Source organism: Myotis yumanensis, unplaced genomic scaffold (assembly GCF_028538775.1).
Source record: "Myotis yumanensis isolate MYYU_CA2020_CCGP unplaced genomic scaffold, mMyoYum1.0.hap1 SCAF_2, whole genome shotgun sequence".
Taxonomy (NCBI): Eukaryota; Metazoa; Chordata; class Mammalia; order Chiroptera; family Vespertilionidae; genus Myotis; species Myotis yumanensis.
In genome coordinates, this window is record NW_027223753.1 from 100,748,979 (window position 1) to 100,769,146 (window position 20,168).

Sequence of the window (20,168 nt, forward strand, 5' to 3'; positions counted from 1 at the left end):
CACCAGCAGACTAGAGGATCCCAAGAATCAAGTAAATGATTTGAAATACGAGGAAGCAAAAAATACCCAGCCAGAAAAGCAAAAAGCAAAAAGAATCCCAAAATATGAAGAAAGTGTAAGGAGCCTCTGGGACAACTTCAAACGTACCAACATCCGAATTATAGGGGTGCCAGAAGAAGAGAGAGAGCAAGATATTGAAAGCCTATTAGAAGAAATAATGACAGAAAACTTCCCCTACCTGGTGAAAGAAATAGACTTACAAGTCCAGAAAGCGAAGAGAACCCCAAATAAGAGGAATCCAAAGAGGATTCAAGGAACAGCAGCCTCCTGATCACCACACCCTCTGTCTGAAGAACAGCAGCTGTGTGTGAAGCCTCCCCCACCAGCCAGAGGAGCCACCACAGCGATGAACAGCACCCACCTCAGAAGCTGCTGCCAACTGAGGAGCAGCTGCTAACCACAACCGCCCGAGGAGCAACCACAGCCCGAGGAGCCACTGCCACCCAGGGAGCAGACACTGAACGACTCAACATCTAGATATGTCTGTGAGATCAAACATGGGTAGACAAAGAAACCCCCAAAGGAAAGAAAAGGAGAACTCGCCAGAAAAGCAGCTAAGTGAAACCGAGGCATGCAGCATGACAGAAAAAGAATTCAGATTAAGGGTCCTAGAATGCATAAACTGGATGGAGGAAAAAATCAACAACTTATGCAAGAAGCAAGAAGAAACAGATGAAAAAAATCAATAAATTATGTAAGAACCAAGAAGAAATGAAGACTGATATAGCTGCAATAAAAAACACCATTGAAAGTTTCAACAGTAGACTAGGAGAAGCGGAGGAACGAATTAGCAAATTAGAAGACAGGGAAACAAAACACACACAAACTGAACTGCAATTGGAGAAAAATATTAAAAGGCAGGAGAGTCTAAAGGAGCTATGGGACAACATGAAACAAAACAACATACGAATAATAGGGGTGCCAGAACAACAGAAAGAGGAACAAGGGTTAGAAAACCTACTCGAAGAAATAATATCAGAAAACTTCCCTGAGGTGGGGAAGAAAAAAGTCACACAAGCCCAGAGAGTCCCAAACAAGGTGAACCCGAAAAGACCCACACCAAGACACATCATAATTACCATGGCAAATGTTCAGGACAAAGAGAGAATCTTAAAGGCTGCAAGAGACAGATGGAAAGTTACATACAAGGGATCTCCCATTAGATTATCAAATGATTTCTCAACAGAAACACACCAGGCCAGAAAAGAATGGACGGAAATTTACAAAGTGATGCAAAGCAAAGGACTGAATCCAAGAATACTCTATCCAGCAAGGCTATCATTCAAAATTGAAGGGGAAATAAGAAGCTTCACAGACAAAAAAAAGGCTAAGGGAGTGTATCGCCACCAAGCCAGCAATGCAAGAAATGCTAAAGGGACTGGTGTAAAAAAGAAGAAATAAAAAGCTCAGAAAGAAAACAGCCACAAAAAATAGAAATGGCTACAAACAAGTACCTTTCAATAATAACTTCAAACGTAAATGGACTAAATGCTCCAATCAAAAGACATTGAGTGGCTGAATGGATAAAAAAACATGACCCATACATTTGCTGTCTACAAGAGACCCACCTCAGAAGAAGGGACTCACACAGACTGAATGTGAAGGGATGGAAAAATATCTTTCAGGCAAATGGAAATGAAAAAAAAAAAGCTGGGGTAGCAATACTTATATCGGACAAAATAGACCTCAGAGTGAAGGCCATAACAAGAGATAAGGGAGGCCACTTCATAATACTAAAGGGATCAATACAACAAGAGGATATAACCCTGATAAACATATATGCACCCAATGCAGGAGCACCCAAATACATAAAAAAACTCCTGGAAGATATCAAGGGAGAGATCGACAACAATACAATCATAGTAGGGGACTTTAATACACCACTGACATCACCGGATAAATCCTCTAGACAAACAATCAGCAAAGAAACAGCAATCCTAAATGACTCACTAGATCAGATGGACTTAATTGACATCTTCAGAACACTTCACCCCAAAGCCACGGAATATACATTCTACTCAAGTGCTCATAAGACATATTCAAAAATAGACCACATATTGGGTCACAAACAAAGTCTCCCCAATTTCAAGAAGATTGAAATCATACCAACCATCTTCTCAGACCACAATGGCATAATATTAGAAATAAACTACAATAAAAACAACCCAAAATACTCAAAACACTTGGAAGCTGAATAGCATGTTATTAAATATAGATTGGGTTACCAATGAGATCAAAGAAGAAATTAAAAACATCCTGGAAACTAATGACAATGAAAACAAAACAATCCAAAACCTATGGGACACAATGAAAGCAGTCCTGAGAGGGAAGTTTATAACTCCACAGGCCTATTTCAAAAAACAAGAAAAAATGGTAGTAAATCATCTAACTCTACAACTCAAAAAATTAGAAAGAGAGCAACAAGAAAACCCCAGAGTAAGCAGCAGGAAGGAGATAATAAAGATTAGAGCAGAAATAAATGACATAGAGACCAAAAAAACAATACAGAAAATCAATGAAACCAAGAGCTGGTTCTTTGAAAGGATAAACAAGATTGACGAACCTCTAGCCAGGCTCACCAAGAAGCAAAGAGAGAGGACCCAAATAAACAAGAAATGATAGAGGCGAAATAACAATAGACCCCACAGAAATACAAATGATTGTTAAAAAATACTATGGACAACTCTACTCCAACAATCCAGACAACATGGAGGAAATGGACAAATTCCTAGAAAAATACAACATTCCAAAACTCAATCAGGAAGAATCTAAAAATCTCAATAGGCCAATAACTATGGAAGAAATTGAAGCAGTCATCAAAAAGCTTCCAGCAAACAAAAGCCCAGGACCGACGGCTACACAGGGGAGTTTTACCAAACATTCAGGAAGAACTAAAACCTATCCTCCTCAGACTACTACAAAAAATTAAAGAGGAAGGAACACTTCCAAGCTCATTCTATGAAGCCAGCATCACCCTAATACCAAAACCAGACAAAGACAACACAATGAAAGAGAATTACAGGCCAATATCCCTCATGAACATAGATGCCAAAATCCTCAACAAAATCTTAGCAAATCAGATTCAGCAGTACATCAGAAAGATCATACACCATGACCAAGTAGGATTTATCGAGGGGTGCAAGGATGGTACAATATCCGAAAATCAATAAACGTGATACATCACATAAACAAATTGAAAGAAAAAACCACATAGTCATATCAATTGATGAAGAAAAAGTATTTGACAAAATCCAACACCCATTTTTGATAAAAACTCGCAGCAAGGTGGGAATAGAACGATCATACCTCAACATAATAAAAGCCACATATGACAAGCCCACAGCCAACATCATACTCAATGGACAAAAACTAACACCATTTCCCCTAAGAACAGGAACAAGACAGGGATGCCCACTCTCACCACTCCTGTTCAACATAGTACTGGAAGTATTAGCCATTGCAATTAGACAAGAAGAAGAAACAAAAGGCATCCAAATTGGAAAAGAGGAAGTAAAACTGTTCTTATTTGCAGATGACATAATATTATACATACAAAACCCTAAAGACTCCATAAAAAAACTACTAGACTTAATACATGAATTTGGCAATGTAGCAAGATACAAAATTAACCCCAAGAAATCTGGCATTTCTATACACCATAGTGAACTTTCAGGAACAGAGACTAAAAAAACAATCTCATTTACCATCGCACCAAAAATATTAAGCTACCTAGGAATAAACTTAACTAAAGAGGCAAAAGACCTCTACTCAGAAAACTACAGGACGCTGAAAAAAGAGATAGAGGAAGACATAAACAGATGGAAGAACATACCGTGTTCATGGATTGGTAGAATCAACATCAATAAAATGTCCATACTACCCAAAGCAATCTATAAATTCAACGCACTTCCCATTAAAATACCAACGGCATATTTCACAGATCTAGAACGAACTCTCCAAAATTCATCTGGAATAAAAAAAGACCCCGAATAGCTGCAGTGATCCTGAGAAAGAAGAACAAAGTAGGTGGGATCTCAATACCAGATATCAAGCTGTACTACAAAGCCACTGTTCTCAAAACTGCCTGGTACTGGCCCAAGAACAGACTTATAGATCAATGGAATAGGATAGAGAGGCCAGAAATCGGCCCAAACCGATATGCTCAATTAATATTTGACAAAGGAGGCAAGAACATACATTGGAGTCAAGATAATCTCTTCAGCCCAGCCGGTGTGGCTCAATGGATAGAGCATCAGCCTGCGGACTCAAGGGTCCCAGGTTCGATTCCGGTCAGGGGCATGTACGTTGGTTGCGGGCACATCCCCAGTGAGGGGTGTGCAGGAGGCAGCTGATCGATGTTTCTCTCTCATCTGTGTTTCTAACTCTCCCTCTCCCTTCCTCTCTGTAAAAAATCAATAAAATATATTAAAAAAAAAAAGATAATCTCTTCAATAAATGATGTTGGGAAAATTGGACAGATACATGCAAGAAAATGAAACTAGACCACCAACTTACACCATACACAAAAATAAACTCAAAATGGATAAAGGACTTAAATGTACGATGGGAAACCATAAAAATTCTAGAAGAATCCAAAGGCAACAAAATCTCAGACATATGCCAAAGCAATTTCTTCATTGATACAGCTCCTAGGGCACTTGAAACTAAAGAGAAAATGAACAAATGGGACTACATCAAAATAAAAAGCTTCTGCACAGCAAAAGAAACCATCAACAAAACAACAAGAAAGCCCACTGCGTGGGAAAACATATTTGCCAATGTCATATCTGATAAGGGCCTAATCTCCAAAATTTATAGGGAACTCATACAACTTAACAAAAGGAAGATAAACAATCCAATAAAAAAATGGGCAAAGGATCTAAATAGACACCTTTCAAAAGAGGACATTCAGAAAGCCAAGAGACATATGAAAACATGCTCAAAGTCACTAATCATCCGAGAGATGCAAATCAAAACAACAATGAGGTACCATCTCACACCTGTCAGAATGGCTATCATCAACAAATCAACAAACGACAAGTGCTGGAGAGGATGTGGAGAAAAAGGAACACTCGTGCACTGCTGGTGGGAATGCAGACTGGTGCAGCCACTATGGAAGACAGTATGGAGTTTCCTCAAAAAACTAAAAATGGAACTTCCATTTGACCCTGTGATCCCGCTTCTAGGAACATATCCCAAGAAACCAGAAACACCAATCAGAAAGGATAGATGCACCCATATGTTCACAGCAGCACAATTCACCATAGCTAAGATCTGGAAACAGCCTAAGTGCCCATCAGTAGATGAATGGATTAGAAAACTGTGGTACATCTACACGATGGAATACTTTGCTGCGGTAAAAAAGAAGGAACTCTTACCATTTGCAACGGCATGGATGGAACTGGAGAGCATTATGCTAAGTGAAATAAACCAGTCAATGAAGGAAAAATACCACATGATCTCACTCATTCATGGATAATAAAGACCATTATAAACTTATGAACAAAAATAGATACAGAGGCAGAGCTGCCTCAAACAGACTGTCAAACTGCAGCGGGAAGGCCAAGGAGAGTAGGGGGGCAAAAGCGGGGGGTAAGAGATCAACCGAAGGACTTATATGCATGCGTATAAGCTTAACCAATGGACATAAGACACTGGGGGATAGGGGAGGCCAGGAGATTGTCAAGGGCGGGGGAAAAAAGGAGACATATGTAATACCCTTTGTAATACTTTAAGCAATAAAACAATTAAAAAACAAAAAAACAAACAAACAAACAAAAAAACAAAGAGGACCACACCAAGACACATCATAATTAAAATGCCAAGGGCAAAAGACAAAGAGAGAATATTAAAAGCAGCAAGAGAAAAACAGTTAGTTACATACAAGGGAGCACCCATATGACTGTCAGCTGATTTCTCAACAGAAACTATGCAGGCCAGAAGGGAGTGGCAGGAAATATTCAAAGTGATGACTTGCTAGAACCTACAACCAAGATTACTCTACTCAGCAAAGCTATCATGTAGAATTGAAGGTCAGATAAAGAGCTTCACAGACAAGAAGAAGCTAAAGTAGTTCATCACCACCAAACCAGGATTATATGAAATGCTGAAGGGTACTCTTTAAGAAGAGGAAGAAGAAGTAGAAAAAGGTAAAGATAAAAATTATGAACAACAAAGCGACAACAATACATATCTATCAACAAGTGAATCTAAAAATTAAGTCAATAAAAAAAATCTGATGAACAGAACTGGTGAATATAATAGAAGCAGGGGCATAGAAAGGGAGTGGACTGACAATTATCGGGGGGAAGGGGATGTGAGGGGTGCGGGAAGAGATTGGACAAAAATCTTACACCTATGGATGAGGACAGTGGCGAGGGGTAAGGGCATGGGATGGGGTGGGAACCAGGTGTAGGGGAGGTATGGGAGGAAAAAGAGGAACATCTGTAAAAATCTGAATAAATATTCATTAAAAAAAAAAAAAAAAGGAACACTTTACAGATTTACGTAGTTTGAAAGCCAAAGAATGAGAAAAGATATGCCATGTAAATAGGAAACAAAAGAAAGCTGAAATGGTTATATTAATATTAACGTCAAAGTGGACTTTAGAAAAAGGAATATTACCAGTGATAAAAAAATGACATTTCACAATCATAGAGGAATCAAATCACCAAAAATGACTGACTATATATGTAAAACCCTAATATGCAAATAGACTAAACGGCGGAACAACTGAACAACCAATTACTATGACGTGCGCTGACCGTGGCGCATGCAGAACATGGTGAGCATTGGCTGTGGCGGATGGTGGAGCAGGTGAGCAGGGGTGCCAGACCAAGGTGGGGCGCCAGTCGCTGTCATGAGGGCGAGCCTCTGGTGGTTACTGAAAATTCTTTGCTTCCCCGCACTGTCGTCCCGCCTGGTGCTTGCACCTGCTGCTGGCACTTGCCCTGCTCCCACCCGCTGCCGGCACCCCGCGCTGGCCTCAATTGCTTGGCGCCATCAGTGGGTGCAAGTGGCAGCTGCCGGCCCTGATCGCCCCTGAGGGCTTCTCCACCTCCCCCTGCTCCTGAGGGGTAATCGGGGCTGGCAGCCACTGTTCGCACCTGTTGTTGACACCGGCCCCAATCGCTCCACGCCATCAGCAGGTGCAAGTGGGGCTGGCGCCATCAGCGCATGGGAATGGCGGCGGTGGCAGCGGGGCTGCCGGCAGACAGGGGACCAGGGGTCGTGGCAGGAGGGGTCATGGAGGATGGGCCAAGACCCACCCCTTTGCCCCCCGCAGTCTCACGGCTCACAGTTCCTTTTAAGGTGCATGAATTTGTGCATTGGGCCCCTAGTACTAAATATACATGTTGCTAATTCCGGAGTTTCTAAATATATGAAGCAAATTCAATAGGAACTGATACGGGTTAGCTACCTAGCTTAATGAGGCAGACAGAAAGGGGAGTGTCCAGGGAGAATGGAGGCATTTCTGGCCTGAACAATTAAAATAGCCATATGGTAGATCAAAAGCAGCCCTGACCTGAGCAGCTGAGAGAGCCATAAGGGGTAATGAAACATCTCCGGCCAGGATAACTGAGAGAGAGCCATAAGGGAGATCAAAAGCAACTCCAACCTGAACAGATAAGATGGACAATGTTGCAAAGTAAGGGGGAGAGCCAGTGAGGGGCACTACATGGGCTTTAGACTTTGAAACTAATACTATGTAGCAGAGTGACCAATGAGGAAAGCACAGGACTCCTAAATGAAGGAAGAGTCCAATTAGGAAGGGTTAAGACAAGACAAAGAACTGCAGCCTTTATAAACCAGGAGACAAAAAGACTCAGCAGAAACAGATTTTGGATTTAGATTTTTTTCCCATTAGAGAGAGAAAGCAAACTTTTGCCCTTTGGGGACCCTCTTGCCTAGATGGAGTTTGTATATGCTTCCAATAAACTTCTACATTTTTATTAAAGAAATCTTTTAGCCCATGAGTTTATTCTTCAAACTTCACAGGGAAAGGACCCACAGGAAGAATCTGCACTCTGAGCCCCATGTTTCAGAACCAAAAAGAAAAAGAAATTTAGAAATATGGTGAGAGAATTCAACATACCTCTCTCAGCCCTTGGTAGAACAGTAGTGAAAAATCACTAAGGATGTAGAAAACTTAACCTCTAGAGTGCCGGGGAGCGCGATTGCGCTCCTCCTGTCTTTCCCCAAAAGTGCTGGGAGCACTATCATGCTCCTCCTGCAGTGTCACTATTAGATGCTAGTAGTTCACTCTTTATTGACAGATGGCACCTAAGTGCAGATTACTTATGATGCCGAATGTTTGTAGTTCTAAAATTGACCAATGGCATTTATCTGCCTAATTTTCATAATTTTTTTCCTAAACTGCTGTAAAATCAGCAAAAATGCCTTGGCAATTTTAGCATAGTTCCTAGAATATTGTTTGGCACAAAAGCGTTAAACACTGTCAACTGACTTGATCTAATTGACATTAGATAGAACAATCTATCTAACAACTAATATAGACTAACACATTATTTTCAAGTGAATGAAACACTTACCAAAAGAAATCATTCTGGGCCATAAAACAAAACTCAGTAAATTTAAAAGGACTAAATCATACAGAGTATGTTCTCTAACTACAAAGGAATTAGGTTAAAAATCATTAACAGAGCCCTAGGTGATTTGGCTCAGTGGATAGTGCATCAGCCTGTGGATTAAAGGGTCCCAGGTTTGATTCTGGTCAAGGGCATATGCCTGGGTTGCAGGCTTGGTTTCCAGTAGGGGACATACAGGAGGCAGGCAATCAATGATTCTCTCTCATCACTGATGTTTCTATCTCTCTTTCCCTCTCCCTTCCTCTCTGAAATCAATAAAGATATATTTAAAAAATTTTAAAAAATCATTAACAGAAAGCTATCTGAAAATTCCTTTAAATATTTAGAAGAGAAACAACACACTTCCAAATAATCCATGAGTCAAAGGAAACGAAAAAAATATTGTGGGCTGAATTAAAATAAAAATACAACATATCATTCTGTGAGATGTAGCTGAATGAGCTAGGTCTAAAGAGATATTAATGAAGCATTAATTCCATTATGGATAAAATGGAATATAATCACCTTAAAAAGAAAGATTTCACTGCTATTTAAATTATCCCACTCTGCTGACAATAAAAAAATCATTGACAAAGACCCCTTTTTATTTTTGTATTACTCACATAGCAGGTACTTACGAAATACTTAAGTGAATGCATTATTCACCAAAATGGGCTGTCAATGTCTGGACCACAAATGGTTTTACAACTTTTCTGGTCCTTAAAAATGGTTAGCACTGTGTGAAAGATCTGGTTGGCAGTCAAAAACTGGTGAAATAAACAAGTAATGTTGCTCTACTGTACTCTGTTATGACGAAGTTATTAAGTTAAAATGAACTGTATTTTACTCACTCATTTCTTCTTGTAGGGCTTCTTGTTTCTGTTTTTGAATTTTTACTTCTTGCTCCAAATCTTCTATCTTGCTGTTTTTATTAGTTAACTTTTGATTTAGTTCTTTCATCAAACGTTCATAATCAGCTATTTCCATATTCATCAATGTGGTTTGTTGGGCATCCTGCACATATTATAAATAAATGATCCACAAAATAAAAGATTAGTTAATTTCAAATGTAAACTTACTAAAATGATGCCATAGGAATAAACAGATTCTACTATGCTTTTCTGAAATAAAGTTTATACAGTAATGAAGAAACTAAAAGTTGAATACTTTGTAATTTCAAAATGTATTTTGTAATAGTTTATTTAATCTAACTTTCTCAGTTTCATTGTATCTCTTATTTTTTATTAACCTCAATTGGTAGTTATTCTCTTATTGGGCTCTTATTTATAAATACTAGTATTTTAAACAGCTTATACAGTACTTTTCCTATTAGCCTCAGCTTGGAAAAAGTTGAGAAAAATAAGCCAAAGTTAAATCTTCATGTGTCATACAATAATCATGTACAAAAATAAAATACCAACCCAATATTCAAAATATCCAATAATTCCTGAGCCTAGATTCTTCTGGAGAGATAGGCATTCAGAGAAATAAGTTCAATTTTCAATATTACGAGGCAAGCAATTTATAAATGATTAGAAGCCCGGTGCACAAAAATTTGTGCACTGGCGGGGGGGGGGGGGGGTGGGTGGTCCCTCAGCCCAACCTGTGCCCTCTCACAGTCTGGGACCCCTCGGGAGATAACCACCTGCTGGCTTAGGCCCGCTCCCCTGGTGGCAGATGGCACGCCCAATCCCACGGTGTCTGCCCCGTCTCCCCCGGTCGCAGATGGCAGGCCCAGATCCCGCGCTGGGTCAGGTGGCCACTCAGATCGTGCTGCCGCCCGCCCTCCCCACCCCACCCTGCACACGGCAGGCCCCGATCCCTCCCTGGGGCGGGGGTGGCAGCTCGGGATCGCGCTGCCGCCCGCCCCGCCCTGCACACGGCAGGCCCGGATTTCGCGCTGGGGCGGCTGGCAGCTGGGGATCACGCTGCTGCCAGCCCCAGGCGGGGCGGCGCAGTGGGATCTGCCTGCAGTATGCAAATTAGCCACCACCTTTGTTGGCGGCTAATTTGCATATCACGCTGATTAGCCAATGGGAGGCGTAGCGAAGGTACAGTCAATTACCATGTTTGTCTATTATTAGATAGGATTATTTTAGTACAGCTAGTAACCATGTTTTTGAAAGATTTCTTTTCAATGTTTATAGAATAGTTTAACAAAGATAATTACTGACATCAGTTATGAGTTTGATGTTTTATTTTACCTTTTTAACCAGTTCTAATTCTTGCATGGTTTTCTGTAGCTGTTTCTTTTCCTTCTGAAGTTGTAGCTGAAGTTCTTCAAGTTCATTTACAGAACTGGCATGCTCCTAAAATTAAAAATTAAAAACCCCCACCCCCCACCCCAAGCCAACCAACATTAAAAAGGTATTTGTAAGGAACTATAAAATCTGACATAATAAAATACAAAATGTTTGAAATCTTTCAATATTTAAAAAATATTGCCGAAACCGGTTTGGCTCAGTGGATAGAGCATCGGCCTGCAGACAGAAAGGTCCCAGGTTCGATTCCGGTCAAGGGCATGTACCTTGGTTGCAGGCATATCCCCAGTAGGAGATGTGCAGGAGGCAGCTGATCGATGTTTCTCTCTCATCGATGTTTCTAACTCTCTGTCTCTCTCCCTTCCTCTCTGTAAAAAATCAATAAAATATATATTTAAAAAATAAAAATAAAAAATATACAGGCAGTCCTTGGGTTACTTTGGACTTGATGTATGTTGTTTCGTGGTTATGTCGCCATCTCCCATTTACAGTATTTATAAAAAAAAAGTTCCTTCATTTTGACATATGTACTTTATGTTTATTATTTTTTACCACAAAGGTCAAGAATTGTTATCTTTCTTTTAAATTTTTTTTACTGTTTCACTTCATTACTGCTGTGTATGTGCTCCATGTGAGTGATGTAGGTGTTTATGTAGGTGGGTTCCGACTTATGGCGAAAATCACGTTACCTCGCACCGTAGGAACGGATCTCCAACATAACCTGAGGACCTACTGTACACTCAAAAGTCATAACTTGGAATCTCAAATTCATAGTTAGCATACATTAAGGAATTAATGAATTTTGCTGTATTAACAAATGCTATTCAGCAATCTTTCCATCTTTTTTGTTGTTATTAATCCTTACCTGAGGATATTTTTTCAATTTTTTTTTTTTTTTTTTTTTAGAGAGTGAAACAGGAGGAGGGGAATAGAGGTGGGGGTGGGGGGAAAGAGAGACACATGGATTGGTTGCGTCCTGACCAGGACTGGGATTGAACCTGAAACCGAGGTACTGTGCCCTTGACTGGGAATTGAACCCACGACGCTTTGGTCCATGGGCCAGCATTCTAACCACTGAACAAAACTGGCCAGGACAATCTTTCCATCCTATATAATAAAAGGTTAATATGTAAATTGTCCCTATGGGCAGGAGTTTGACGTGCGCTGACCACCAGGGGGCGGTGCGGAACATGGCGGGCGTCGTGACACTGTGCTGGCCGTGAGAAGCAGTGAAGGTGCTGCTGGCCCCAATGGGCCCCAATGACAGCGGGACCATGGTGAGGTGGTGGAGCAGGTGAGTGGGTGGTGCCAGGCCAAGGCAGGTGTGAAGGGAGGCCCTGGCTGACAGCCGGGGGAAGGAAGGACCCGGCTGGTAGCGGCGGCAGGCAGCTGTGGGAAGGGAGGCCCTGGCTGGCAGCCGGCAGCCACTAGGGACCCTACCCATGCATGAAATTCGTGTACTGGGCCTCTAGTCTTGTAAATAATACTTTGATAAAAACATCAATGTATAACATGAATTAATCCCACAGGACTATTTTTACCTTTATCTTCTGCTCTTTCTTAAGTTTCTCAGCTTCCAACTCTTTGTCTACCATTGCTTTGGCTTTTTGGACCTCTAAAATCTGTACTTCCAATAACTTGACATTAGACTGTAGTGTTTCAACATGAGCCAGGAGATCATCATTGTCAGAATTTAATTTTTCACACTAGAATGAGAAATTACTCATTACTGTAAACACACACAAAATATATACAGGAATGAAAGAATAAAATGGTATATTAACGCCCTGACCAGTTTGGCTCAGTGGCTAGAGCGTCAGCCTATGGACTGAAGAGTCCCAGGTTCGATTCCGGTCAAGGGCATGTACCTGGGTTGCGGGCACATCCCCAGTGGGAGATGTGCAGGAGGCAGCTGATCAATGTTTCTAACTCTGTATCTCTCTCCTTCCACTCTGTAAAAAATCAATAAAATATATTTTAAAAAAATAATAAAAATAAAAATGGTATATTAACAAGAATGTTGGCATAGTATTAAAAAATGAAGATTTCAAAATCAGTTTCAAAGAATGACAATGTTAACTTGAGGATAAGTTTTAAACACTATAATTGTCGATATTAATTTGGCAAACAGTATAAAAGACTAGGAACACTGGCAGATAAAATGGCAAAAATGAAACAAAACCAAGAAATCCCTAAGGGAACTGAGATTAGAGCAAGCATGTCAAACTCAAAGACTAACAGGGGCCAAATAAACAAGGTTTAAGTTTATGTGGGCCACAAAAAAAACAAAGCTTCAATTTTCATAGAAACGTAGGTTTATTTCAATAAAGACATGCTGAATACAAAGGGCTGAAATAGAATATTTTAATAAGAATATTTTTTCTTGAACATTAACTTAGCAAACACTGAATAACTGCACAATTAATAAGTGTAAGGCAAATAAACCTATTTTTCTTGTTCTCTGAAAGCAAAATATTTCCTGTTTTGCACACCAAACTAGTCAGTCCAAGACTAATGACATGGCAGTTGGCTGCTAAAATATTCGCTGCTAGTATTAGTGGAGAGAAATGGTGTGCCTGCGTGTAAGGGAAATGAATGCAACACAATTATAGTAATCAGTCATTAGGGAACATTGTAGTTCATTATTAATAATTATGTATAAGAGGATATTGTAAAAATTAAGTTAAAAATTTTTATTTAAACATTTCTTACATACCATTATATTGGCTGGACCGCAAAAATATTCGTTGTGGGCCACGAGTTTGACATGCTTGGATTAGAGCAATAACTAAGATAGGATAGTTGCTAGTTTTTTTCCCAACAGTGGGAAAAGAAAATGAAATTAAGTTTCTGCCTATGTATTAATTTTATTTTATGCAAATATACTGAAAATGAAATATACTTATTATAATTTTCATGTATGCATTTTCTCAATTTAAAGTTACCTGAAAAGTTGAATTCCTTAATTGTCTTGTAAGATCTTCTACTTGATGCTCAAAATTATTAGCACGTTCTTTTTCTATATCCAAGTGCTCTGATTGCTTATCATATTCCAGTAAAAGATTCTTTAATAAAAGACAAAATAATTTAATTTTAGGATATTATTATACACTCAACCAGTCAGACTATAACATCAAGCCATCTTTATATAAGGTTTATGAGTCCATTCTGGAAGCTTAAATATTTACCTAAATTCAAGATTTGACAGAATACCTTAATTGGCATTATATAATAAGATTATCATAATTCAGATTATTTTAAGTATGAGGGGAATCTATTGAAGGGGAAGAGGATTTTTTTTTTTTTAAATATATTTTATTGATTTTTTACAGAGAAGAAGGGAGAGGGATAGAGAGTTAGAAACATTGATGAGAGAGATCGATCAGCTGCCTCCTGCATGCCCCCCACTGGGGATGTGCCCGCAACCAGGGTACATGCCCTTGACCAGAATCGAACCCGGGACCCTTGAGTCCGCAGGCCGACGCTCTATCTACTGAGCCAAACCGGTTCGGCGGGGGAGAGGATTTTATATTTATACTAGTGGCCCGGTGCACAAAATTTGTGCAGGGGGGTGGGGGGTTGTCCCTCAGCCTGGCCTGCACCCTCTCCAATCTGGGACCCCTCAGGGGATGTCTGACTGCCGGGCCTAAACCGGCAGTCGGACATCCCCCTCACAATCCAGGACTGCTGGCTCCTAACTGCTCACTTGCCTGCCTGGCTGCCTGATCACCCCTAACCACTCTACCTGCTGGCCTGCTCGCCCCCAACTTCCCCCCCTGCTGGCCTTCTCGCCCCCAATTCCCCCCTTGCCAGCCTGATCGCCCCGAACTGCCCCCCCCGCCAGCCTGCTCGCCCGCAACTGCCCTCCCGCCAGCCTGCTAACTCCCAACTGGCCCCCCACTGCCAGCCTGCTCGTCCCCTACTGCTCCCCCCACTGCCGGCCTGATCACCTCCAACTGCCCTCCCCTCCTGGCCTGATCTCCCCTAACTGCCTGTCTCGGCCCCGCTACCATGGCTTTGTCCGGAAGGATGTCCGGAAGGTCTCCCGGAAAGTCTCCCGATCTAATTAGTATATTACTCTTTTATTAGTATAGATAGAGGCCTGGTGCACAGGTGGGGGCTGGTTGGTCTTCCCTGAAGGGGGTCCCGGATCAGGGTGGGGGTCCCTTTGGGGGGTGGGGCCGGCATGGGCGAGGAGCCTGGGGTGGTTTGCAGGCCGGCCAAGCCCCCATCGGGGTGGGGGTCCCCACTGGGGGGCGTCGCCAGCCTGGGCGAGGGGCTGAGGGCCGTTTTCAGGCTGGCCACACCCCCTTCAGGGTGGGGGTCCCCACTGCGGGGCAGGGCTAGCCTGGGTGAGGGCGGTTTGCAGGCCAGCCAAGCCCCCGGCTTTGTCCAGAAGGTCTCCCGGTCTAATTAGCATATTACTGTTTTATTAGTATAGACAGTAATTTCCAAGTTAAATCTTCGATTCATCAACAAAAACAAACTTCTGAAATGTAAACAAAATTTGAGGAAGGAAAAAAAGTTTAACCTGGTCACTTATTTAGTTCCACCTAAAGAATTCTGATAAAGGAAATGTTTCAGGTCTAGCCTAATATAAAGTAGAAGTGCTAATGGTAGAACATGAAAAGACATTATATAAATACAGTCCCTCACATCTTATAGTAAAACATTCAATATTTTCTGAAGACTCTAAAACCAAATGAATTTTTTGGATAGTCCCACATGGCCATTATTCCAGGACAAAATGCCCACAGAGACCTTTCTGCTACATAGCAGCCAATCAGGTTACTCTGCCAGAAATATGTAAATAAGCCCTGACTGGTTTATCCTCAGTGGATAGAGCATCGGTCTGCAGACTGAAGGGTCCCGGGTTCGATTCCAGTCAAGGGCATGTACCTTGGTTGCGGGCACATCCCCAGTAGGGGGTGTGCAGGAGGCAACTGATCAATGTCTCTCTCTCACTGATGTTTCTAACTCTCTATACCTCTCCCTTCCTCTCTGTAAAAAAATCAATAAAAATATATTTTTTAAAAAAAAGAAATATGTAAATAAGACTCACTGTTTCCAGATTGCCTATAGTTTCTCCTCTTTACCCTCTCTTCTAAATCCTGTTTTTGCCTTTGTTTCTGGACAACTATTGACTGTTCTCCTTCACATAAATGAATTTGTGTGCAAAATGACTAAGAAAATGTTTCTCAGTTTTCTTTGAAAAGTGACTTTCATCCAGCCCTGGATCTCTTGAGTTTTTGGCTAACCTTCCCAGGCTCCTCTGGTGGTCTCATGCATGGATTTATATGTTCTATCTGGTTCTGGCCAAATCTAATTTTGTTTCTAATTCTGATTTATTCATAGTCAATTACTATCCACACTGGTGACAGTTAGAATCTGAGGTTCTATTTTATGGTCTACCTATTTATTCATTGGCAAAGGCAGGAATTGGGAATCTAAAATCTAGCTTACAAATTTATTTGTCCATGTTCATTTGTCTGAGGATTCTGACAAATCCTAGCATACATAAATATGGAGTTGAGAAATCATGTCTTTTATCTCATAGAGAGATGATGGCATGCTTATTTTGTATTTATGTGGATTCCTCTAAATCCAAAAATCAAAGGTCTTTATCCTCTTACACTCTGTCTAATGTTTTTATTCATTAGGGTTTTAAAAGTTGTCAATAGCTACCTTTAAAAATGGTGGAGATGGTGAACTTTGTTTTTTTATTTTACCCCAATTTTAAAACATTTAAGTATTTAACAAAACCAAGGGGGAGTAAATGGATGCTACACTGGCACGTTCCCAAGACCAAACTGGAATTATAACTAAAATACACACAAAAAAATCTTGAATAATCAACTGAAGACTAACTGGAGAGAACCCTGATAACCAAGGAAGGGAAGTGGAGACTACATAGAGACTGGAGGCCAAAAAAGGGCTGGCCAGGCACCCACAGACAGCAGCTGAAGTTCTGGAGGGACATTTCAGCTGTGGGGAGTTCCAACCGAAGACTCTGGGGTCTAAACCCCAAGCTGGGCACCCCAGCAAAGAGCACCAGAACTGAGAAAGTTGCCAACATAACATCTGGCTATGAAAAGCAGAAGGGTTGTTGTCTACCAGAAAGAGATGGCTGGAAATGCAGGCATCCACATAAAGGGCCAACACACAAAACTTCATGTACAGCCACTCACCTTGGGCTCCGTAGAGGGAGGCCACAGTGGACTAGAGCTATGTAAGCAGAAGCCAGGGTTGGGGACAATGGAGTTAGAGCTCTGGAGACAGACACCCTTATTTCCTGTGCTGAGTCATTCCATCAGCAGCAGAGATCATCTTTCTCAGGCACACATTTGCTAGCCAAGCAGCTTTTGCGTGGGGAGCAGACAGCTGACCCACCCTATTAGAAAACCCCTTGTCCCACCCTGTGGAGTTTCTGTGGACAATTAAGAGACTAGAATAACAATTAGCCTCCAAGTAGAAGCAATTGCTCCACCCTATTGGAAAACCTCTTACTCCACCTGTGGATGATTGCCAGAGGACTACTCAAGACTGAATCCAATCCAGGATGAAGTGGGTCTTTGGAGGCGTTGAGTCTTTGCCTGATCTAATTTGTCAGAAACAGCATTTGACACAGTCCTATAGTAGAGATTGAGAGGTGTAGTAGATCTACCTAATATATAGTCACAAACCCAAATAGGCAGCCAAAACAATGAGACAAAGAAACGACCGCCAAAGAAAGAACAAGAAAATTCCACAGAATAAGACATAAATAAAATCAAGATAAGAAATATGTCTGCTGCCGAAACCGGTTTGGCTCAGTGGATAGAGCGTCGGCCTGCGGACTGAAAGGTCCCAGGTTCGATTCCGGTCAAGGGCATGTACCTGGGTTGCGGGCACATCCCCAGTAGGAGATGTGCAGGAGGCAGCTGATCGATGTTTCTCTCTCATCGATGTTTCTAACTCTCTATCTCTCTCCCTTCCTCTCTGTAAAAAATCAATAAAATATATTTAAAAAAAAAAAAAAAAAAAAAAAAAAAAAAAAAAAAAGAAATATGTCTGCTATAGAGTCCAGAATAATGATGGTAAAGATGCTCATCAGCATGAGAAAAGATAAAGTACCTATGAAAACAGAACAGTTGGAAATAAAGAATGACATAGCACAAATAAAGAACACATTGGAAGAAATACACAGCAGATTAGGGGAAGCTGAGGATCAGATCAGTGCATTCGAAGGCAGATTAAAAAAAGTCACTCAATTAGAGAATCAAAAAGAAAAAACAACTAAAAAACAGGAGGGCAGCTTAGGGGAGCTGTGGGACAACATGAAATGTAACAATATTCGCATAATAGGTGTGCCAGAAGAGACAGAAAGGGAGCAAAGGATAGAGAACGTATTTAAAGAAATAATGGCAGAAAACTTCCCTAACCTGGTCAAGAAAAAGTCACATAAGTTCAGGAGGCACAGAGAACCTCAAACAAGAAGAACTCAAACACACCCACACACAGACACATCATAATTAAATGCTAAAAATTAAAGACAAAGAGATAATTTTAAAGGCAGCAAGAGAAAAACAAATTGTTACGTACAAAGGAGCTCCCATAAGGCTGTCAGCTGATTTTTCATCAGAAACTCTAAAGGCCAGACAGGAATGGCATAAAGTACTCAAGGTAATGAAAAGCAAGGATCTGAAAGCAAGGTCACTATATCCAGGAAGGCTGTCATTGAAAAGAGATGGTGAAATAAAGAGCTTCCCAGACAAAGGCTAAAGGAGGTCATCACCACCAAGCCAGCATTACAAGAAATGCTAAAGGGACTGCTGTAATGAGAAGAAGAAATATAGAGAGAAACCTAGGCATACAGAATTAAAATGGCAATAAATAAGTACCTATCAATAATAACCTTAAATGTAAATGGATTAAATGCTCCAATCAAAAGACACAGGGTAGTTGAATGGATACAAAAACATGACCCAACTAACTATATGCTGTCTACAAGATATCCACCTCACAACAAAAGACTCATACAGGATGAGAGTGAAGGAATGGAAAAATTTTTTCCAGGCAAATGGGAAAGAAAAAAAGCTGGGGTAGCAATACTCATATTGGACAATATAGACTTCAAAATGAAGGCCATCACAAGACAAAATAAAGGTCACTACATAATACTAAAGGGATTAATCCAACAAGAGGATGGACAGAACCCTGGTAAACATATATGCACCCAATACAGAAACACCTAACTGTATAAGAAACTTCTAGAGGACATTAAGGGAAAGATCGAAAATAATTCAGTCATAGTAGGGTATTTTAACACCTGCTGGCTTTACTGAATACATCATCCAGACAAAAAATTAACAAGGGAACAGTGACTCTAAAGCAGTGGTCAACAACCTTTCAGACCTCACAGACCACCAGTGGTCCGTGGACGACCGGTTGATGACCACTGCTCTAAAGGACAAACTAGATCAGATGGATTTAATTTTTTTAAAATATAGTTTTATTGATTTTTTACAGAGAGGAAGGGAGAGGGATAGAGAGTTAGAAACATTGATGAGAGAGAAACATTGATCAGCTACCTCCTACACACCCCCTACTGGGGATGTGCCCGCAACCAAGGTACATGCCCTTGACCGGAATCAAACCTGGGACCCTTCAGTCTGCAGGCTGACGCTCTATCCACTGAGCAAAACCGGTCAGGGCCAGATGGATTTAATTGACAATTATAGAATATTTCACCCCAAAGCTGCAGAATATACATTCTTGTCAACATGGTTCATTCACAAAGACAGACCACATGTTAGGATACAAAACAAGTCTCTACAAGTTCAAGAAGATTGAAAACATATCAAGCATCTCAGAACACAGTGGAATGAAATTAGAAATCAACTAGAGTTTAAACACCCCAAAACATTCAAATACATGGAGGCTAAATAGCATGTTATTAAGCAATGAATGGGTTACCAATGAGATCAAGAAAAATGAAAAAACTTCCTGGAAACAAATGAAAATGAACACACAACAACACAAAATCTGTGGGACATAGCAAAAGTAGTTCTGTAAGGGAAGTTCATAGCAACGTAAGCCTACCTCAAGAAATAAGAAAAAGGGCTAAAAAACTATTTAACCCTACAACTTCAGGAATTATAAAGACAACAACAAGAAAAGCCCAGAGTAAGTAGGAAGGAAATAATGAGGATTAGAGCAGAAATAAATTACATAGAAAAACAATACAAAAAAATCAATGAAACCAAGAGCTGGTTCTTTG

At 40.7% G+C, this 20,168-nt stretch overlaps 1 protein-coding gene across 2 annotated transcripts in view; it reads right to left on the bottom strand.

Annotated features, from left to right (window-relative positions):
- GCC2 (GRIP and coiled-coil domain containing 2) overlaps positions 1-20,168 on the bottom strand; it is a 95,821-nt gene that overhangs the window by 38,020 nt on the left and 37,633 nt on the right. For both annotated transcript variants that reach the window (XM_070405867.1, XM_070405868.1), the window contains exons 10-13: positions 13,855-13,974; positions 12,451-12,615; positions 10,853-10,957; positions 9,500-9,662 (exon numbers count right to left, since the gene is read on the bottom strand). In XM_070405867.1, coding sequence (XP_070261968.1) covers positions 9,500-9,662; positions 10,853-10,957; positions 12,451-12,615; positions 13,855-13,974 — 553 coding nt within the window. The remainder of the gene's footprint in view (positions 1-9,499; positions 9,663-10,852; positions 10,958-12,450; positions 12,616-13,854; positions 13,975-20,168) is intronic.